This window comes from Anopheles coustani, chromosome 2 (assembly GCF_943734705.1).
Source record: "Anopheles coustani chromosome 2, idAnoCousDA_361_x.2, whole genome shotgun sequence".
Lineage (NCBI taxonomy): Eukaryota > Metazoa > Arthropoda > Insecta > Diptera > Culicidae > Anopheles > Anopheles coustani.
Window position 1 is genome coordinate 79474520 of NC_071289.1, and position 23264 is coordinate 79497783.

Here is a 23264-nt window from a genome sequence, read left to right on the forward strand (position 1 = left end):
TTCGTCGTGTCAAAGCAAGGGGCAAGGGCAAAAATGAAGAAAGAAAAAACAATCTCAAAATGAGCAATACAGACAACAACAGCATCCGTTGGCGAGGCGTTGATGTTCTGTCAGACGCTACGAACGTCCCAGCTAGGTTTTTCTTTGCGCGTTTCAACCCTTGAATGGCTCTATGTGTTTCATAATAATAACAGCTGGCTGTTAATAACTACAAGTAGAAATAAACCTTTAGATACTAAATTACATTAGTTGATGGTGTGTATGTATTAAATTTAAAAAAATATTACAATGTGACTTTATTTGTCACATTTGACAAGGGTTTGAGAAGAGAGTAACGATTACCGTTCCAAAAAGTTGGTTGGAATTTTATAAAACATCAACCCAGATTTCCTTCCCTGATGCCGGAGGGGTTAAACAAAAGGAAGGAAAAATTCCCCCCAAAAGTGTAGCGCATTTTCCCGCGTGGCAAAATCGCATCGCAATGAAACAAACGCGTGGCTAAATTTACGACGACAGGCAACGACAACGGCTGCCGGAGCATTAGCATCGAGCGCGACCCGCTCGATAATAACAAAAACCCAAACGCCCACGCCATCGTGTCCGTGTGCGAACCGACCGCGTGGGATGGCCGAGACGGAATGCCACTCTACAGTGGCACCCCCACACTCCCGGCGAGCGTCCACACCGAGGCGTTGTTTTGGACCGTCGTCGTTGTTCGCCAAATCAAAAACCGAAAAACACAGTTCCACCCGGAGCAGAAGCACCAGCTCAAGTGTTTTCCCGAGCCCCCACCCTGATCCAACGGTCCGGCGGTCCGCAGGAGAAAACCGAGTGGGGCTATTATCTTTTATTAATTGTGACTTAATCCACATCCTGCCGAGATTCATCTCGACTGCAGCGAGCAAACTCACGCTCGGCCCGGCGCAAAGAGGGAAGGCGCAACGAAGAAGGTGGAACGCTGTCGGACTCCATTGAATCGGTTCACCATATTAACGACGTCCTAAATATACTCCACCAACAAAAACCCCCTGCTCGAGAACCGACCCGGTGCTTGGTCATCGTCGGTTTGGGGAGCGGTTGGTAAAGAAAATAAATAGATGAACAAACTTCCTACGTCACTAGTTGCCCTTCGGAAAAAACGGGGGGGTCCGGAGGGGCCAGAAAACAATTCCCGAGCGGTCCAACAGCTGGTGGTAAGAACTATAATCAAGAAAAGTCCATCCTTCCATCCGAAACGCCCGTGGCCGGGCCCTACCCCGAGCTGCAAAATAAGCACCAGCAGGCGTTGGTGCACGCAAAGTGTGAAAAAACACGAAACAGGCTGCAGATGAACGAATGAAAGATGATAAGAAAGGGAAAGCAATACAGAAAAGAGGCCCTTATACGCGAGAGAAAAAGAGTGACAAGTAGAACGAAACAAAAGGAAGCAGAAAAAAAATCCATACACACACTAAGGCCATTGTGGGAGCGTATCGGGTCGTAAAAAGTTTATCATAAAACCGTAGGAACCAACTGTCGGGAGAAGATGCGAAAGATAATAACCGGGTTCGTGCAAAAGTTCAGGCCAAACTGTTCGGGGAGTTTTAGTTCTTTTGCTTCGCTGTTTTTTTTTGTTCTCCCTCAAAATATAATAAAACCAAAGGAGGCTAGATTAATCCAAGATCCACCACCCTGGGAGAGACTAGCCCCGGGGGAAGATTGGCCTCAAAAAGCTGAAGTGAGACGGATCACATGACGGAAGAGGGGTGAAGGCGTCAGTTGGCCAACTAAATATGTACGCATGCCGATGTTTATTCCCTAACGGGTCGAACTTGTTTATGTTCGCCACAGTTTTCAAAGTAGGGAAGTTCACAATTTTCTAACGGCACCCGCTTTCGCTTTCCCCTGCCCCTCCCTCTCCATCTCCACCCACCATGTTTACCATTGAAAGGTCGTGTTCATAATTGATCCAGCACATTCTTCGGACCGAAATAAACTGATGATTCCGCAAGCAATCTTTGCTCGGAAACCCCTTTTCGAAAAACCTTTTTCCTTTTCTTTTTTTTCTCGTCTGTTCTGAACGATCCCAAACCATTGCATGCTGTACAGATTAACGAGAACAATAGCACATCAGCGCCGTACCACGCGCCATTTAACAAAAGCCAATCTTCAAAGTTCCTGCCAAGAATAACAACTCCCCCCAACCCACCCCAAGGCCAAACACACGCGCACACACAAGGAACGAGAAAAAAAAACAAAGAAACGTGGGAAAATTCAAATAAAGTCCCCGCGCTGGCACCGCCATCCTCCCGAGTAAATAGTATGGCAAGGGGATTTCCGAAAACCCACAATGTTATCAATCCTCGCCCGGGCTCAGCTAGGCTATAAAAAAAGCGGTCCCCTTTCTGATTCGCCAAAAGTTACCCGCTTGCATCGGGGTTTTTCCATCCCATCACATTTTGTGTTCACAATTTTGGGCCCTCTCCCCCTTTGGCGCACGATCTGATATCTGAGTCAAGCCTATCCATAAACAACGCATACGCGATCCAAATTTTCCGATTCCCTGCCCAGCGTTGCGCTGGCGGGAAATTGGTCTCACATTTGGAAGGGGTAAAAATGCCCTCCCCGCTCACTCATGTTTCTTCTTAGACCGTGACGGAAGTGCCGACAGCTGGGAGAACCCCCCGACCACCGAGCGTCGTAAAGCAAAGGTAGGAAAATTCACTCCAGGAAAAAAAAGAAGAAACAAAACAACCCCACGTGAGCACGACGCAACAAGAGAATGCGATGGTGCGGCTTCCAGGAATGGGGTAGCCCTTTTCACTCAACCCTGAATTGCTCAAGCTACCTTTCTAAATTCCATTGCTTGCAACACGAGCGCGTGGGTGGAAAATCATTCAGAAACTCTTCGCTCCATTCCACCAGGTTCCCACCCTTGGGATTTCCATTTCTGTTTATCACCTTTATTTTTATTTTTATATTTTTTTGTACGTGTTGTCTCACCCCATCAGTACCTCGGCTACATCATCGGCTCGATCCCACGAATCGCTCGTTATCAAAACAGTCCTTCCCCCTCTCGTACCACCCTCCCTTTTGAGGCTTGCTGTTTTCGCGTATTAAATGCCTTATCTACCTTCATATTTTCCCCCCGCCATTTTTACTAAGGTGGTAAGGTTTTACTATACGTTTTCCACTCACCTGAGCCCTGCTCGCTTTGCTGGTGTGTATTTGCGTTGGCTGGGTTGTGTTTCTTGTTGTTTCCCCGCTGGTTTTTGGGACCCAGCGTACGCTTCCACTCACCCCACCCAGTTTCCGCTAATCCAAGTCCAATGATAATATTGACGTTTCGCAAGGAAGCATGTGCACGCGGTATCTTCGTCGCTCACACCTTTGTACTGACTCACTTGCACAGCAGTGTTCACTTGGCATTTGACATTATTTATTTTTCCCCATTTCGGTGCTGCTTAACTATTCATTCCGTTTTGTGATGAACTATGGTTGATGATGAGAAATTTTTCTTCACTTTATTTAAGCCCTTCGCTCCGGTGCGCTTCCCCTCACAGCACATTGGGTTTCCCTTTCCGCTTCATGCTTTTTGCACGCTCTAGGGGCTTTCCGTACACGTTTTCCGCGCGCACCTGGGCTCCAATTACTCACTCACACAATGGCTACCGTGGCCAGGTTAACGCGCACTCGTGGGGAACAACAAAAAGGGAATGATGGAGACAACCCGGGAGATGTCGAGCGGACAACAACAACGACAACGTTGACGGCGATAATAATACAACATGCACTCCTGCAACAGGAAATTGTGGCGCCCATAAGGAGCCGCCTTCTCTTCTGCAAAGTGAAGTTTTGTGAAAAAACAAAAACCCCACCGTGTGCCAGCGATTTGGTTCACTTGCTCACTCGAGGCTCACTGTGAAATGGAGGCGCCCAGGGCCGGTATGAGGTTGGAGCCTAACGCACACTCACGCGTGTACGCTCGCCTTCTCACGTCACGCTGTGGGATGGCGGGATCCCACCACTGTTTGGGGCCATCATCGGAAAAATGGGCCTACCTACGGGCTGTTTCCGTCACGTTCGGATACCGGACGGAGCGGGATGGAAACAATGCTCGAAAACAAAGGACGCTCCGGGTGGTGCTACACGTGGAAAAAGGATACACGAGATTTCGTTGTGGGTGGAAGGGGGACGTTCGGAAGGGGGTAAGAGCAACAGGAAAAGGAAAAACGTGCGAATGAAACAATGCCGATGACGATGGGTGCATGAACGAGAGGGCGAGCGATTGTGCGAGCGGGTCCGAGAGTGAGGTGAGTTTTTCACATCGACAGATGAGCACACACGGAGCTGACGAATGGAGTGAAGGCGCTAGGGTTTCGAGATGAAAATTGCACCTCCAGCACAAATCGTTGCTTATTTGTTTTACCATCGACAGGAAGAAAAACTCCGTAACACAGCGGAGTAGTAATACGTTTCGGGGAAAGGACAGTTTTCACACACAGAGGGTTCTACTTTTTTTTTGTTGTTTCGTTAACTAACAAGCACAGCGCTGGTGGCCCTTCTCGGGTTCGATGTTTTCAGCTGACACCACTGGAGCCACACTGAGGCTCTCCGGTTGCTGGCACAAACACCATGCCACCAGGCACAATACAACCACGCCGATACACTACACAAGCACACAACACAACGGGAAAACCCGCCGACGGCTGGTTTTCGGTACTCGCGTGGAAATCGAGTAGCCTCCACTCAGCCACCCGAACGGGAACGAACTTGACCCAACGATGATGATGAAGATGATGACGATGGCAATGATTATGTTGATGATGGTACGAAATGTTGTTCACGCATTTGCAAACGCAGCCCCTGCCGAAGACCATTTACGAACGCGCGATGTGAAACGATTTTGTTTCGTTTTAGTTACCTTCGACACAATCATACTTGGGAACGATTTCAAGTTTAACACCGTTCGAAATCAAAGCAGGCACAATCACTTTCTATCTGCACGCGGTGCTTGAGCCAAGAAACGTACCAAGACACACGGCTTCGGTGGCCAATCAATAACAACAAAACAATCCAAAAATAGGCCTCCCCAGGAACCCAGGAAGGATACGGGAAGAATTGCAAACACACACACTTACACATACACACATCTATACACAAAACAGACCTTGCTGCCTTCAAAGCACGCGGGTGCCGTCCGCGTGGCAGAGAACACGACGCAACGGCCGTGGACGGATTTGTGTCTATAACTCGCTTTTCCTGTTCGTGTTCGTTTGATTGTTTGCCAGGGCTTGCCACGATAGCACGAACATACACACCATCGCCAGGCGGAATGGGGCGCTCGAATAAAAAGGATCCACGCTGACGGTGATCCCCGCACTCCCGAGGGTTGTTTATGGGTCGCTCAGCTCGAGGGGGAGATTCTGGCCGATTTTCCTCCCTTTTCACGTGGTGAGACAAAAACGCGTATCGCGCACAAATCTCTCACGGCTCTTCTCGGGCACCGTGCACGACGGGGACACTCAGCTGCTTTTTCCGACATCGAACTTAGAACACTGGGCCAAAGACTGGGCAACTCCATTGTCGTCGTGTTTTGCCTATTGCAATGTTTTCCCGATTCTTGCAACCAATCAACTGTCTACTATGATGCGTTACAATTTGGTAGCACTTTTCGGTTAGTAGTGAAAACTCCCTGCCTACCGAGATCAGCCGGAGGTGCGTAACGAAAACATGCGAACCCTCCACTCGGACTCGATGGAGACGCCACACTGGGTAACCCCCCGGGGTACGCGTTGTGTCGTGAACAAATAGATAGAAATTGTGCGTGCCAGAGTGGCTCGATTCGAGTCGGCTCTCGAAACTCATCGCACGCGGTCTCAGCTCCATCGGATATACAGCCGGGCAGGAGCAAAATCGGGTGGGGACCGGGGGCTGGTTTGTGGTGAATTTCGCTTCTCTGCGAGAATAGAAAATACTCACTCTCCATCTCGCGTCCCCATCGCCAAACCGGGGGTATACTACTTGCGCGCACACGCACACCACCACGTGGTGTTCGATTTTTGTTTCCTAGAGACGTTCGTTCCGGAATGGTTTCTCTCGGGGCCACAGCGAACCACACTCCACTAACCGAGTTTTTCGCACTTTTTCTTTCTTATCTCGGTCTGAGTAGACATGGCATTCGTGGCAACCACTAGCGCCCGTCGCTCGCAGAAACACTAGCCGGGAACTTGCCTTCTTCGCGAGCGTCTCGACGAATTTCTTCACGCGACACGCTGACCGAAACAATAACCAATCGAAGAATGCAATAACAATAGGCCACTTACTATAGGAGCAGGCGAGTTTGTATTTTTAAGGCCACCTTGGATCAATTCATGGGTAAGTGGCCCACAACACATAACATAAACAAATCGAACGTCAATCGGAACCCTACAGTACTGTTGCCAAAACCAAAAGTTGTGTTGGCCTTTCAACGAGACGCGAATCTCTTACAGCTCACGATAACAATCGAGTGGGAAGCAACAGCAAATTTTCTGATTAAATATTAAACAGTTGTGTATCGCCAGTGTCTACCAGATGGGAGCACGGATAAACGGTCGATACACCGCTCCACCGCGCGACTGACAGCTGGACTGCTCCGGGTCGTGAGCACAAACACTGGCGTATCGGTGCCAAACGCCGTTTACGACACGATTCAATCTCATCGAATGATGATGAGATGAGCTTTAGTACCTTAGTGTAGTGAGAAGCTGCACAGCTCACCTCAGTTTTGTACACTACCGCCAGATGACTCGGTATAGCAAATCTCATTTAAATTTATTCAACAAATTCTTAAACACAAAACGATAGAGTCAAAGTGTAGTCATCAACATAGTAGGGAAAACACGACACATTTTTTTTACATTTCCACTTTCATCAGTTTACTTCTTTTGTTTTCAACAACTAATTTTATCGCCTTAATAGTTTACGCAGTATAATATTATTCATGTCACTATTATATTCATTTTTCAACTGTGTTCCTCCATTCTCGGCTTTAGCATGTTTTTGTGTATCTCCTTGCAATTCAGTATAGTTTGCACTTTTCATGTTTGCTTTTACATTATTTTTGCTAGTTTTAGTATTTATGTTTCTGCTGCTGCTTTCCCTACTTTTTTTGTTCCACAGTTAGTATTGTTTAATATTTATAATCGGATAATGATACTGCAATGCCGTTCAACACTAGAAAGTATGATAAGCGATCGAACGTAAAGTAATTCGAGTAGTAACACCATGTCCGCCTAGTGTAGATTATTGAATTTTTTTACTTAGCGTCATAGACCGCGAAAGTGTTCCTCCAAGAAACAGGAGGGAGAACTGTTTCCACATGCGGTAAATATATTCATGTATCGTTTATGTAGTGTTTTGTTCATTTACTATGCTTGCTTTTTATGATTTTGATGAATAAACTTTCATTTAACTTTAGATTCTCGAACTTGCATCGAATTATGATTGGTACGATATCTCTGTACGTAAATCAATCAAGAGGAGAGAAAATAGGACAAAAATTGCAATATCATGGAACCGAAAACAATAGAAAAAGAAAACTACTCGCATGTTATCCTAAACAATTTAAACTGGTAAAGGCTTTCCGCTCTGCGTTCCTACTATTTTAAATTATTAATTTTGTTTCGCTACTAATCTAGTAGAAAAAAAAATTGAAAAATAGGAGAAAAAGCATGGAACATCGAACAAGAAACAAAAATATCTTAGAAGCATTGGAATGAATGGCGAGTCAGGGATACATATATACAGAAGCGAAAACTTCAGTGCCATGAGAGGCTAAACATTATCTTATTAGATTGGGAGGCGATTCCATCCGTGTAGCGACGTATATAAGCGAACCTTGCACCATCGTTCAGATCAGTTCGTCACTCGAACGGAATGCATATGGGGGCTCAAACTAGATGGTCATAGCGTAGTTCACGCCGCATGCACGATGTTTGTTATGTATGTGTTTTAGTATTTTTCTTCAGTATATATATATTTCTTTTCCTTGCTAAATTTGGGCAGTAACTTCCTCTCGAGATTCGTGACCAAAGATGTACACATCGGTGCAATTTACCGTTGGGGCTTCTTAATCAAACAGCAGCACGTGGCACCGTCGCTTACTAGGGTGAAGCTAAGAATTACTAAGGACGAAGGGAAAGAACCCAGAATTTACGCTTCGGTATCGATCAAGCATACGTCTGCCCCAGCGTCATAGGATGGTAGCTTATGTATGCGTCCTACTGTATGTTCTACACACACGCGATCGTCGAATATGAACATATTGTATTATTATAACACGGATAACTCACTGCTCTGATCGGCCTCATTCAGGCAGGTCCTTTTTGTTTTTTTTTTCTACCAACTTTCGATAACACTTATGCCTGCAGAGTGTTTATGTGCCGTGTGTGTGTATGTATGTGTGTGCCTCTATTATGAATGATGTCACTGATCCTTCATACAATTTTTAACGAATCTGCGCACAAATACTAAAACCATACCTGTCGTCAGTGAAATCGAACGAAAACAATTTTCCCTACTAGAAAATATTTAGCCTTTTGTTGCGCATAATTCATAAAAGGAATTCCTACCAAATAACTCTTTTGCTACATTTGTCTAAACGAAAACCATGTCAGAAAATAGAGAGAGAAAGAGAGTACCTCCCGTGTCCGTGGACCGGAGTGGTTGAGGAAAAATCTGTCCCCTTTATGGCTCCGTTCTTGTTCAGAAAGTTTCCTCGCAAAACGAAATGAACTATAACTTTGTGTTGTTCTCAGTTTAGTCCTCGTGCCGTGTCAAACAATTGTTAATCCTCGTCTCAAACAATTGTTCGCTCGTTGTCTGCCCAATGTTGTTGGTAATAGTATTGCCATTCGATTCGGTGTGCCTCTTTCTGTGGTTATATTAGCAATAGTAGTACAACTCCTCTCCATTCCTGGCCAGCTCCGTGCATATAAACAGTCGAATCGAAGCGCACATCCCTGTGCTTAGCATCGTGTCTCGTACAGTCCGCTGCGTCCAATGTATCGCACCCATTTGATGACATCGTGGTCGGAGTAGTTCAGTTTCGGCTCGAACACCTTCAGGTAGCGCACCTGTATGAATGGAGGAAGTACGAACAGTTTGAGAAAACGTTCAGATGAACTATTGTTTCACTTTACCTTGAATCCGGACGGTGCGAATGGTACCTCAAAGTTCATCGAGATCGGTGGTCGGGTCCATTTCTTTTTGGTATCCGTTTCGAGGAGTTCGATTTCGGCGGACAGTTGCGTTTCCTTCATACCGGCCATACGTTTAATTCTATTCGATGTGGAGAAAAACAAATGGAAAATTAAATTAAATTATTTCATCCCAAATAACTGCCGATATCGGTTTTAATTACTTACTTCCAAACGATCGCATTTTCAGATGCCTTATACTTGGCTTTGCCCTTCAAACAGATCAACTGCACCCCGGACGTATTCAACGGGGTGGGAATTTTCACCTCAATCTTCTGCCCCAGCAGCGACGGCTTGAAGTTAGACTTCAGCACCACCTTTACCTCCATCTTTGTACGGCCAACCTCGCGCACCAACGGAATCACTCGGAATGGCAGCGAAATGTCCTTCGTCGTACGGTAACGCATAAGCTCGAACTCACCGTCCGGCGGGATGAAGCTGATCGAGTGTTCCGTCTCGAACTTGCTCAGCTTAACGCACTGGTGGAACTGGCAATCATCAATCACGACCACCGGTTTGCCCGACCGGGACGCTTCATTGTCCGCGTTGCCCGAAATGCCGCTGCGACCCTTCGCCTCCATCACGATCTTGTCGTTGATGCCGAACTTACATTCCGGCATACCGGACAGGTACGACTTCATCACCACCTTACCGGCAACGTGCGCCGACAGCACCTGCCCCTGGGGCGACATCAGCAGGTTCACGTACTCAAGCACATCGAGGAACAGCTCGTTGCGACGATACTTGATGCCTTCGCGGCGCCATCCGATCTGGCCCGTCACCTGCGACGTGATTTGCGCCTGCTCTTCCTTCGTCGCCGTCTTGATGCCCTGCTGAGTGATGAACGTCTTCAGCACGCCCGTGTCCGAGTTTTGCGGGTAGCCAAAGTCGAGGATTTCTGCAAAAGAGTCAGTCGTTTGACAAGTTTCTACCAAAGCCTACTAAAGGCACTAACACAACTCACCATCGAGCAGCTCGTAGATCAACACGAAGTTATTCTTGATGTTTTCCTCGGAGATTTTGCCAAAGTACGACTGCATCACGTCGATAATCTTCAGCAGAAACTCGAACACCATCGCAGCGTTCACATTTTGCTTCGTAACGGCCGCCAGCCAAATGTTCGCCCGCTGTAGAGTGTAGGAAACGGCAGTGAGGTAATTATTTAATTTTGCTAATGCAACATACGAGAAGCCAACGATCGATGCGGGCTTTGACGTGTCTCAACCAACCTACCTTGATATGAAAAAAGCTCGTCCGGGCGATGTTCGTTACCGGCGAACGAACCTGCTGCCGGGCGTGAATCACGTTCACGCGAAACGCATCGACCGCGTTTCGACCGATGTCATCCCGGTATACGCGGGATATCAGCACCTCGCCCTTATGATTATACACGAACAGACCACCGATCATCGTGCTATCGTCAGCGCACTGCTACTTCTGCCGTCGCAACTACTTCTCTTCGCCCCAGTGATGCACTTGATCAAGGAAGCAGTCACACATACAAGTTCTTATTTACTTTCCTTCGACGATACGGTCGTCAACGATGCTACTTGATTGTACAAAATCACGCACTCCGCCACTTCCTCCACCTCTTTCTCTACGTTTCAATTCGTCAGTCCCTCACGAACGTCGCCAGCGCCAGCGGATGCGTCGGACGCGCCTTATCAATGGGTCTTTTTCTTCCTGCTCTCTGCAAACGGAAAAAGAAAGATATGTTTACGCCCACTTTGCATAACTTACAGTCCCTTCTAGGGACAATCGTGTTCCCGTGTTCTCGTCATTGGCGACGTCGTCCGATCACTTCTTTCTCCGTTACTTTCTCTCCCTTACGCTGTGTCGGCAATGGAGTAGTATTTAAATGAGAAGCTCCATTCGAACTATAAAACAGAACCCGAGCGTGTTTTGGGACATTTTCATTTAAAATGCAATGAATCTTCTCAGTTTGGATGAAATTGCTAGAAATCAATACCCCGCTCACGCAACATTATACGGGGACTTGGGGGGGCAGAAAAAGTGAGTGATGTAAAAGAAAGGAATCCGTTCAACCCACAACAAGCTACACATTTCCGCATCTGAGAAGCATTCTTTTATGGTAATTAGCAAGCAATTGTATCATCCCTATTGGCAATGATTCGCATATTCGGTACAGTCACAGAAAATGTCTTCCAACACGACGAATCCGCCCGCCGGAGCTCGCTCCTCATAGCAACTTTCTATCGCTGCCTTTTTGTTCCCACGGTTGAATGATATCACCGATACTCGACGCTTACCTTGAATCGCAGCTATTCGCGACACTTTTTCACCAACCACAAGTTAAAGTTATTCCATTTTTGTGAATAATTCAGCCGAAAACATTATCACCCCAAAACTCCCGGACGAGGAAAAATTTTCCTTTCGTTGTGTCAAGAGATTGCTACTAGCGCTCCCTAGCGGATTTTTGACCAATTGTCATTGTGACAGCAAAGCCCATCATGGCCAAGATGTGTTGATTTTTCAAGGTAAAACAGTTTTTGTTATTTTATATAAAGATCAAAAATGAATAACCATACACATTATAAATTATATTTTGTGTTCGTATAATCCGCTAAATAGGTAAAATATATTTTTATCGGCCATTAGGGTAAATTAAACTCAAAAATTTTCGTTCAAATTTAGGCAGTTTCATTAGAATGTCAAAAAGATTGTGCTAGGGACGTCAAACCGTTCTAATCGACGCAACCTACCTACAACCCACCGTCAAGGTAGCAAAACTTAGCGGAACAATTCAATCGTACGCCTCCTTTTTCGCTTGTCGGGATTTTTTCTTTTGGGTTCTTTCGGTTCGATTCCGATATCCCTGGCGTAACTATCTGCCAACGGTGCGTGTTCTGTGCATTCCGTGTCCATCTATTCTGCGGCGTTTTATTCTTCGCAATTCGCTTCGTTCCGTCGGACGCATCGTTCGCTGCTTCCAGAATCTTTTCTTTGCGGATTTCCTTCCCCACAACGCCCCGGAACGGTACATTATCGGACCTCCGGCATTAAAGTGGCCCGTCTGCAGCAGCTACACCGGACGCGAACGTGTTCGACTAGTATCTTTTTTTTTTTTGTTATACATCATCGTAAAACGTAAGCTGTCCTCAATTTCCAATATTGCTGCAGAAATATTCGGTGTCGTTCGTCTTGATTCTGGGTAGCATTCGTCCTGTACGTCTGTGCATCAAAGTGTAGTGAAGATTTTGCTCTAAATTAATTCCCCCCACGAACCGCATAGGCCGCAGCTGTTTATTTGATAAAACAGTGAAAACGTGTTTGCTTTAGATAACTACGATTCGATAAAGTGTCTTTCCTCTGTATGCTATCAAGAAAACGCATCTCAAAATCATCGCATCCCGTCTGTGTCAGTGCACGGTGACACTTACACTGCAAGTGGTTTATGCTTTTTATGCAGCGGTGCTGATGCACCGTTGAAACTGCACCCGAGACGACCGACACCCACTTGTGGCAGGAGTTGTTTTTAGAAGCGGGTGGAGTACAGGAAAAAAAACAACTAAACATCGTAATCTGGGCATCATATTCATCAAACACAGAGACGGCAAGGCGATCCTCGTGCGGTACCTGTTCGTGTTTGGTGTAGGTGAAGAGAAAATCTCGTATCCCGTTTGTGGCGTGTTTTTAGGACTGCTACTACTGCCATCATCGTCGTGTGCACCGGATACACACATCCCGTCGTTTGCCAGAAGTGTTTGCTTGCTGTGTTTGTTCAGAAAGGACGTTTCAGGGGAAAAAATCAATCCCGCAAGCAAACAACGCAAAGCAGGCTACTTTTCCCCTGCGTTCCTTTATGCCGTGTTTGCGGTGCATCCTCCGTCCATTCGTCAATTATCAAAGCTACAACGTTCAGTTCGTTGCATCCCATCAGAAACTAAGTTTTCATGTTCCTTGTGTCCTGTTCTTCCGTCAACCGGAAGTACCCATAACGGTAAGTTTAACCTAAACTCTTTCCATTTCCAGTTGAAAATGAAAAACTTGCGTGCGAATACACAAAGTAATACGGAACATCACAACAAAAACCTCTACCGCCCGGATTGAGGCCAGTCAAGAACCAAGTATCGATCCAGACGATTCGCTTAACCGGTTTCGTTTAAATGCCCCCAAGCACCTAATCGAACACCGGGGCTGTTTAAATAGGCGGAAAACTAATCTGATAGCCTACGGATGCCGTGAGGACGAAACGCCACCCTGAACGTACGGACAAGACTGACTGGTTGATAAATGAAGGAGCAGAAAATCTGGTGGTGATGCACAAGAAACACGCACCACCAAGCGGTCTTACAATTTATCCGCATCGGTTAGATTTTCTCCCCTTTTTCCTTTTTTGCTTTAACACTTTCCACCCCCAACGAAAGGAGGCTTTATGGGTGATGGGTAGGAAAAGATGAATTATATACCGTGTGTCCGTGGTGTATCGAGATAAAAAATAATAACGATCAGGCGATGATGTACCAAATGTTTACCATCCCATGTAGAAAAAAGGATGTACGAAAATAGATTTTGCCGACGCCGCAGCTGGGGCATGTTTGTGTTGTTTTTTCCTCGTAGGCCTTTACGGTCTACACCCAGGAATGCTTAGAAGTGGATACCATGCGAGACGACTTTGCTAAAGCAAACGACATGGATTGGAGGAGATTCGAATGTCGCGAGTTGGCGTAGGATTGGTTAAAAACTATGCATATACGCAAACATTTAGTTTCACTGTCAGAACCGTACAAAATGTAAGCCCGGTTTTAAAATGAAACCGGGTCGATTAGATACAGATCAAAATCGCACACCTGCCGAACAGTTTCCCGACACTCTACATCTAGCGAAGTAAGTGGAAATGGTTTCCACAGCAACAGGCATCCTCAACAATTTCCAACGCTAGGGCTTGGGATAAAAATGTAACGGACGGTGACGACTTCTCTGAACACCTGATCGATTAAACAAGAGTAAAGGAGTTGTTGGGATATTTACTGTTTGATATGAAATCAATAAGCAATCAGTGTAATTGTCAGCTTTTAGCACCACCCTGTTTCTTGTCAATATTTTTGCAATATTATTGCAAACAGTTTCACCACTTTTCAGTGAGATCTTATCAATTTGAAGTATTAACAATAAAGTCGAATAATTAATAAACAAGGATACGAAATAAAAATAGCACAACTTTAGCTTTTGTTCAGCAATTGCAGACATTCTAACAAATGCTTAAATCAAATACATTTTCTTGATGATGAAGCTTGTAGGCTTAATCGAAGCACTTTGGTGATAAATCATGCCTACTATGTCAAGAACTGCTAGAGCACAAGGACTCATGGAGCATCCTTCCAACGAAACGCCTGACGTCAGGGAATAGTTCGGAAATTGGGGGTATTCAAATTCGTTCCACGTACTACATGCTCCTCGTGATTGCAAATTGCCCGTTTGTTTTCGTTAACCTCCCGTTTCCGAGTAACAATTTTAATTTCCTCGAGTGGAAATCGTTCGTTTGGAAGGAACCGTTTGTTCATTTCCTGTGCATGTCCCTAGAGTGCGGCGTGTACGCGTGTGAAACGAACTCCATGCTTCCTTCACAACTGTATGCCTGACGCTCTGCCTTACACGGCTGGTCCTCATTCTGTCGGCCGTCGCCCGTTTACAACCTCCTCCCCACTCCCCACAGGACTTCTCACGCGATTTTCCTCGAACTGTGCGTTATCGCTTGATACGGATCGCGGATTGTGTTGCGGCTGAAGCTTCACAGGTCGGGCCACACGCTTATCAATCTTATTTTTAGTCCCCGGCGTGAGCCGTGGCCCAGTGTGTATGTGTGTGCATGTAGCATATCACACGTGAGAAGATGGGAGGCGTTAAAACGGAACTTGATACATATTTAGCACCCTCCTCCTCGCCACCCTTGGTCTACAGTCAGTCACAACGATCGGTCACGCAGCGGCTCGAAGGGCCAAGCCTCCTTATTTATATTGTGCGCAGTACATTAGCGCGGCGTGTTAACGGTGCTGTTTATTTTCTGTTTAGCCACTTTCTGCTACGTTTGGTGATTGCTGTGAAAGGGGTTTATTAATTTTAAACCGGTTGATCCCTTCTGACACGGAGGGAATAAACAAGGCCACACAACAAGAATAGAGATACTTACTGAACGTTATCACTTCAACTGTAATCTTCACAAAAATAAATATTTTGCTTTTGGTGGCGCTTGTATCAGTTGAAAAGCATCAAGCTCTTAATGAACACAAAAATAGTAAAATTGTAGACAGAGTCTTTCAACCCGTTGTAAAAGCGAGAGAATTTAACTTACGCTAGTAATTGACCTTAATTATCTCATTCATCTGACGACACAAGTGTAGTTGTCCACGGGAGTAGTTTGCATTGACGTATTTGTGTTGTGTTACTCTAACGACGACGGCGCGAGCTGACCAAAGAACGCAATATGATGTCGTCGGCGGCCAAGCGCCACCCAAACCAAAGGGTGGTGGTGGTGTGCATTCTAAGTTTTCAGTCATCGGAATCGCCGTGATCTTCGCTGGAGGATTAACGTGTCAAGGAATGCTTGCATTACCGTTCTGGTACTCTTCTTTGAAGCACGTGATCGTTGCTTTGGAATGTGATCCCGCTCATGATCGTTGCTTTTGGAAGGATGATGTACTGCTTACCTACCTCCCGTTTCCTTTCGTGTTCAATTAGCTGAAAGCGATCGGGGAAGGAGAAAAAAAAAAGCTTCGCCATGAATGCCACAGCACAGCGGACTTACATGAGGCGCCCCTTAGACGATAAAATATCCACATCGGTCATTTCACGTACCGATTGTATCGATACGGTGGCGAGATGGAACATACTTCTGTCGCCAAACAGCACTCCTTTTGAGGTAATTAATTTACGCGTGGGCGCTGTCAAGAGGAATTTTTCAAAAAGAAAATGAACCCAACCACATCCATTGGCGAGTGAGTAGCAACTATCTTTTTAAAGAATCAACCGTAAAAAAAAACAAAATTGAAATGAGCGAAGGTTCCTCCATAAATCGTAAGGGACTTGTTTTTCAAATAAAAATTGGATGAAATTGTATGGAAGTTGCACTTAATGGTTTCGTGTTCTAAGTTCCCGGCCACAGCGGTTAGTTGCATAGTAGAACCAGGCAATCGAGTTCAATCTAGCCATTGGTGTCCGTTACCTTCCAGTGCACTGCTATCTTATCGGCTTGTCCGTGCTGGTAGTCTGCACAGTCGGGAGAGCATCCGTAAAGTTGTTACCCTTAATATGACATCATGCTGTAATTTGGAGCGATTTCTTACCTTCTTTTTTTATTTTGGTTCTGTTTGTTTTTTTAGGTGTGTAACACATCAACCTGTGACGGGCCAGAGTAGCACCGAGAAGGATCCCCAAAACACACGATAAAGAAAATCGATCGTGACTGAGTCGATCGTTGAGATACGCACGCACGCATCCGTCCATTCATCAAAGTGTGGTTGTATTGTCTAGGTTTTTTTTACGTGTAAGCAACGAAACACAACCCTCGACGACAGAAAACGACGCCTTTCCTCGTCCCTCGCATCATCCTACCACGAAAGCGATATGACAACGACGATGCTCGCCAGCGATGCTTGAGCGCGTCCGGTTCGGTGGTTTCAGCGGTACGTACAAAGTAAGGGGCGCCGAGCTGGCTCGTGACAGGAAAACGCAAACAAAACCGGTGACCGTACTTTTCCTCGATGAAAGTACGCACACGTTCCATCTGGACAAGCGCGCCAAGGGCGCCGAACTGCTCGAGCAGGTCTTCCAGCACGTGGAGCTGTCCGAGCGGGACTACTTCGGTCTACAGTTTCCGTGCCCGGGCGACCGGCCGGTGCGCGAGCCGGCCGCTGGCCTAGGCAATGGAACAGCCGGTAGTGGCGGGGGGTAGCAGCAATCACAGTGGCAGCACCAAGCCAGACCATCCAAACGGTGGTGGATCGAGTAGTGGGAGCACCGGTGGTGGTGGAGTAGGAGGTAACGATAGTGCCGGAGGAATAGGAGGGCATGGTGGAACACCGGTGGTAGCTCCGTTCCCGAGCGGACGCCAACCGGTGCGGTGGTTGGATCCGAACAAATCCTTCCGCAAGCAGCTCCAAAATGTTCGCGCAAGTGACGGTGGCAGGGGATCGGGCAGGGGAAGCACCAACGGCCAAGAGGACGGTGGACCAATCGTACCGTTGCTGCTGTTCCGCGTAAAGTTCTACGTCACCGATCCGAGCCGGTTGCTTGAAGAATACACGCGATACCAGTTCTATCTACAGATCCGACGTGACGTCTACCAGGGCCGGCTACCGGTCAGTTTCAACACTGCCTGCCTGCTGGCCAGCTTTACCGTGCAAGGTAAACGGACCTCTCACGCTTCCAATTGAAAACAATTCCCCATCCACTATCATCCTCTTCATTGCAGCTGAGCTTGGTGATTACAATCCCCTCGAGCATACGGCCGGCTATCTCAGCGAACTACAGCTACTCCCGGAGCAGACGGAAGAGGCGGAGCATCGCGTCTCGGAACTACACAAGCTGCACCGTGGCCAGCTACCGGCCGACGCGGAGTACAACTATCTCGACCACGCCAAGCGGCTAGAGCTGTACGGCATCGACTTCCATCGGGCTACCGTAAGCAATTAGCGTCGCTGCACACCTTAAATTGGACACGAATTTGATTTTCTGGGCCCTCATTTCATCCACACAGGATTCGTCCGGGAAGGAGCTGGCGCTCGGTGTTTGTTCCCTCGGGCTGCTAGTCTATCAGAACGGGACGCGCATCAATACGTTTTCCTGGTCGAAGGTGGTAAAAGTGTCCTTCAAACGGAAAGATTTCTTCATCCAGCTTGGTCGGGAACAGGTGAGAAACTGGCCGTGTGAGACGGGAATGGAGGCTTTTGTTCGTTTGTCAGGGAGCGGAAGGTGTGAACTTAGTGAAAAGACAAAATTAATTATTATGTGATTTTTCTTTACAAATGCTTCTCAAAACAACAATAATTTACTTGTGTATCCACTTGTAACTTGTCTTTATTGTTTTTGAAGTAGGCGTCCCTCGGTAACTACGTTAATTTGTCCCATTTAATCCACTAGAACATATTCTTTTGCACCAGGTGTCTTAGCCTACTTAGGGATGCAGAATTCTGTCACTTGTAATTATATCCTTGGTCTCACCAAGCTAAGCAATGCTTTGATGCTCTTCTTCTTCACAGTCCGAACACTACGACACACTGCTCGGGTTCAGTATGGGTTCGCACCGTAATGCCAAGCTGCTGTGGAAGGCTTGCGTGGAACATCACTCGTTCTTCCGGCTGAAGAAACCGCACCGATCACCACGTTCCTTCCTGCCGCTAACCCTACGCTCTAAGTACGTTTGGTAAAAAGAGGATTGATTATCCGAAAAATAACGACGGATTTTTTTGTTTTGTTGCCATACCAGATTTCACTACTCCGGCCGCACCGAGCTACAGGCCGTCACTGAGAGCCGGCAGCGGGGCAAGGTGACCAAAGTGTTCATTCGATCGCCCAGCAAGCGTTTACTGACGGTTTCGCAGCCACAATCACCGCAACTGAATGGCACTGGCGGTGACGGAAGCGGTGCAAGCGGTGGTGGAGGATCGGGAAATGAAACCAGCAACGGTGGTGCGACGGTCGGATCGCAGAGTGGCCAGAAGAGTCAACTCACACTGCTATCGATTACGAAGGCAACGCGCACGTACGATAAGGTTACCTCGAAGACGCCCTCGATACCGCGGAAAGCGTGGGAACAGCAAAGCGACGAGTAAGTACACGTCTATGGTTCACTTGTTGCGGATGCAAGCGTCCTTGCTTATGTTCCTCGCATGATTTTTTTCTATTGTAGGCCAACCTTTATCGAGCACTGCGCCAGAACGTCGATGCCGATGTACGATGCACCACCGGCCTACGCTGGTTTGAACGGTTCCGGTGGAGAAAACGGAACAGGAGCGTCCGGCGACGACGGTAGTAATGGGCTGGTCACGATCCATCTGGCGGCGGACGAACAGGGTCGCTTCGGTTTCAACGTGAAGGGTGGCATCGATCACGGTTTGCCGATCGTTGTGTCACGGGTCGCCCCGCACACGCCGGCCGACAAGAGCGTACCGCGGGTCTGTGAAGGGGACCAGGTGGTGCGTATTAACGGGCGCGACGTTAGCACCATGGCGTACGAGCAGGTGGTGAGCTTGATTCGGGCATCCCGCGAGTTCCAAGGAGGGGAGCTATTCTTAACCCTCAAACCGAACGCCCTGCTCGATTACACCGAAGAGGAACCGCTGTACCAGTACGTACCGGAGGAGAGTGACATCGTGCGGTCATCGGGACTGCTGAACGGGGACCAACTGTTTACGCAATCGTTGCTGCTGCTGCGGGACGGGCTTGCTTCGGGAGCGCTTTTGACGCAGTACGAGCAGCTGTACCGGAAGAACCCGGATCTGACCATCACAGAAGCGCGCAAGCCCGAGAACATCGGCAAAAATCGCTACCGGGACATATCACCGTGTAGGTTGCAGCACCAAACCCACCCACCCTACCTTGGAATTATGTTCTTCAAACTAAATATTATTCTCTTTTCAATCGCTAGATGATTGCACACGTGTTGTACTACAGAATGCGGAAAGTGGTGACTACATCAATGCAAACTACGTGAACATGGAGATACCCCCGGCCCGGACCACCAACCGCTACATCGCGACGCAGGGCCCCCTCCCGTCGACTGTCAACGATTTCTGGCGCATGGTGCAGCAGGAAAGTAGCCACCTGGTAGTGATGCTGACGACGGTTAAAGAAAGTGGCAGCACCAAGTGCCACCAGTACTGGCCGTCGGCCGAGGACGATCCGCTCGTGCCGTCGCCAGGGTTCTCGATCACCTGCCTCACGGAGAAACCGGACGAAACGGGTAGCTTCGTGTTCCGCGATCTCGTTATGACGGACGAGCGCACGAAGGAAACACGCACGATCCAACATATGCAGTATCTGGCCTGGCCGGATCACGACGTGCCGGCCGATCCGAACCTGTTCCTGCAGTTCACCGAGCGGGTCCGCTCGGCACGGGAGACTACGCTCCCGCTGGAGATCGAGGCGAGCCTGAAGAACGTGAAGCTGCGCAGCGTGGATGAGAACGGTGGACTGGACAACTCCGAGCGGCGCATCGTGCACACGGACAGCGACGACAGCCCGAACGATATGCCCTCGTCAACGTCGGTACACCAGTGAGTAGAATGGAAAGAGTTAGAAAAAAATGTTTTTCCTGCAAGCGCTTAATGACGCTTATTTTGATCTTTTGTAGATGTAGATGTAGATAGTAATCATCTGCTCTCGCTTACTTTGATGTATCAATATTTACTCGTGCTGTGAAAGTTGATTAAATATTTTATTGTTAAATATAACCCTTTCCCAGGTACATCAGCGCTTCGAATCCACCGATTATCGTTCACTGCTCGGCAGGCATCGGACGGACAGGGGTGTTGATACTGATGGACACTGCCCTCGCGTTGATGGAAGTGCGGGAACCAATTTACCCGTTGGATATCGTACAGGCGATGCGCGACCAGCGGCCCTGTATGGTACAGAATGTGGTAAGTAAAGACCCCGTCCCATTGGTCCAATTTGTGGCTTAACCCTAATACTATGCTTTTGTTCACCACAGAGCCAGTATCGATTCGTTTGCGAGTGCATTTGCGCGGCGTACCTTCAGCAGGCTGCCAAAGAGGTGGCTGCGGCAGCGGTTACCGAAGCTAGCTCGCCGGTGTCCGGTGTTGGATCGAAGGGAGGTACCGCAGGAACGAAGGAGAAAACAACCATCACATCACCAACCGCAGGCATCACCTCACCGGTACCAAAGTCAGTTCCGAGTATAGCATCGCCGGAGGAAACGTTGCTGGATACGCCGGCCGAGGGCGAGAAAAGGGCACCGCTTGCAACCGAAACGACCAGTGGCAGTACAGTCACCACCGGTTCACCCGTCAATGGTAAACCGGCCAATGATTGAACTGCCCCTCCACTCCCCCCGGTACTGGAGAAAAACTACTTTGTTTCTATGTGAAATCGGTATTAATTTATTTCATTTATTCTTACCCCTGACTATCTCCCCATTCTTTGCGAAGAATTTAAGTAGCGTTAATATCAGACTGCTGAGTAAAATAAGAGACCACTCTATAACCGAACCGACTCAAGTGCGTTCATATCAAGAATCTATTCTTCCGTGCGAAAGGTTATCTCTCAGTGGAACTCAGTGCAAGCTGCGTACGCATTAGTGTGGAGTTTCCAATCACATTTACTCTAGTTTCGTTAGTTCGGTAGTTCGCGGTCGTCATCGTCCTCATCGTCGTATTTAGGTCTAAGCTTTTACTCCGTTCACAAAACCACCTTCCGGAGCTAGCCGGAATTGCAATCGTCCGTCGGCTGGGGTAGGAGGGATGGTACTGATGAACCTTTTGTGATGTAAACAGTATACAGTTCACCCAAAAGGGGGTGCGGAACGGGAAAAGAACTAAGTGAGTCACAAAAAATTGCATGAGCGCGAGGCCATGAAATATTAGTTAGATCGAACGATCATACAAGATATACACGGGGGGATTTCGAAGGAGATACCTTGTTTATTGACAAACACACACAATATACAGACACATTGCAAAGTTCATTCAAATTACGTTAACTTTATTTTAAAACGTTAAAAAATAACGTCCTTTCACCATACCATGCCATAATACATACCGGTTTGAATAAAAATCATCTATGACTTGACATGATTGTGCTTGTCTTTGGCAGCCGACAAATAACTAATCCATTGTAGAATGCTCAGAAAGCAAAACCAAATTGCTTCTTCGACAACCGAATGTAACTGCACTGCTGCTGCTGCTCCTGCTGACAAGCGAGATACGATAATGTGCACTTATAAAAGAAATGCATAACATAAATGAACTTGGTACAAGATAGTGGCCACACCTAGCATTTAAGATGGCGAAGTGATCGGAAGCAAAAAGCTGCACTTATAAAATTGAAGGAAAGAGTAAAACATTTAATGCAAGAACGCACAACGTTACAGAAGCATATATACATATATATATATATAAAGCAACAGTTGAAACATATAAAAACAGGACATTGATGAGTGAAACTTTTTTTTGTATTATGCGCAACTGCATCGAATGCGTTTCCGTGATGGCTTTATCATCAAAATATAGAAACAGAACGACGTCCTTCAACCAAACGGTTTCTTCCGCTGGTGGTGGTTTCGGATTGGAGATTTGTTTGTTCCCCTCATTCTATTTGAGACTGCACGTCATCGTACAACAGCCTTTTCAACTAGACAGACATGAAATCAGACAGAGAAATTACAACTGCAATAATCATTATCACGTGTGTGCTTGTTAGTACGCATTTTTTAAATACATCGAACCATCAATCGTTGTGTCGGACGTTAATGGAGGAAGTAAATTACGTACTGTTAGACCGCGAACCATGAGCCAGCAAAGGATCCGGCCTCATTTCACGGAGCAAGGATTCTGCGGACAATAAAATCACCGGGTCTGTGTGTTAACCCTTATGCTGCGCTCACATGTGGAGGGTACATAGAAGTAAGGGAAAATCTAGGATCAAGGCTAGAAGGGCGTGCTTGCATTAATCGTGCAACGTGTGAGGAAAGAAACGCGAAACTGTGCGAACAAATAGAATGTCGTATAAAAGCAAATGTAATCGGATGTATTAATCAGAACGGTGTTCCGTTTTTTTATTCCCTCGAAGAAATAAAAGAAAGATGAACAATATTATTAGCGACTTTATCGATGTGTGTTCTTTCATTTTACTCTATTTATGCATCAAACATCTTTGAGATATTCCTTTTGTAAAAAGGGTAATTCACGATCCTCGAACCAATCCTTCTAAACCGTCGTTTTGAATGTTTTCGATTTTCCGAGCGTGAAGGACAACATTATGAGAAAGCAACTACAACTTGGATCAAAACATGTATGACAGACATGCTGTCAAAATTGTTTGTTGACGAAATGAAAAGAATAAAAC

General features: G+C 46.9%; 2 protein-coding genes across 3 annotated transcripts; one reads left to right on the plus strand and one right to left on the minus strand.

The window, feature by feature from the left end:
* Window positions 1-8276: 8276 nt before the first annotated feature.
* LOC131265437 (AP-2 complex subunit mu) lies at window positions 8277-11630 on the minus strand. Its single transcript, XM_058267700.1, has 6 exons — window positions 11492-11630; window positions 10455-10911; window positions 10186-10348; window positions 9390-10119; window positions 9165-9303; window positions 8277-9098 (listed from the first exon to the last, which is right to left on the minus strand). The coding sequence occupies exons 2-6, from the start codon at window positions 10629-10631 to the stop codon at window positions 8991-8993; spliced, it is 1317 nt and encodes a 438-aa protein (XP_058123683.1). The 5' UTR covers window positions 10632-10911; window positions 11492-11630; the 3' UTR covers window positions 8277-8990.
* A 5048-nt stretch (window positions 11631-16678) lies between these two features.
* Window positions 16679-23016, plus strand: LOC131265428 (tyrosine-protein phosphatase non-receptor type 4). 2 transcript variants are annotated; one of them, XM_058267690.1, is made up of 11 exons: window positions 16679-17057; window positions 17284-17348; window positions 17400-17585; window positions 17653-17861; window positions 17938-18090; window positions 18440-18594; window positions 18667-19008; window positions 19090-19745; window positions 19828-20455; window positions 20644-20821; window positions 20893-23016. In XM_058267690.1, exons 1-11 carry the CDS (start codon window positions 16831-16833, stop codon window positions 21232-21234), a joined length of 3141 nt encoding a protein of 1046 aa, XP_058123673.1. In that variant the 5' UTR covers window positions 16679-16830; the 3' UTR covers window positions 21235-23016. The 2 variants fall into 2 exon arrangements, with proteins under 2 accessions (XP_058123673.1, XP_058123672.1); XM_058267689.1 differs by having other exon boundaries at window positions 16956-17585.
* The last annotated feature ends 248 nt before the right edge of the window (window positions 23017-23264 follow it).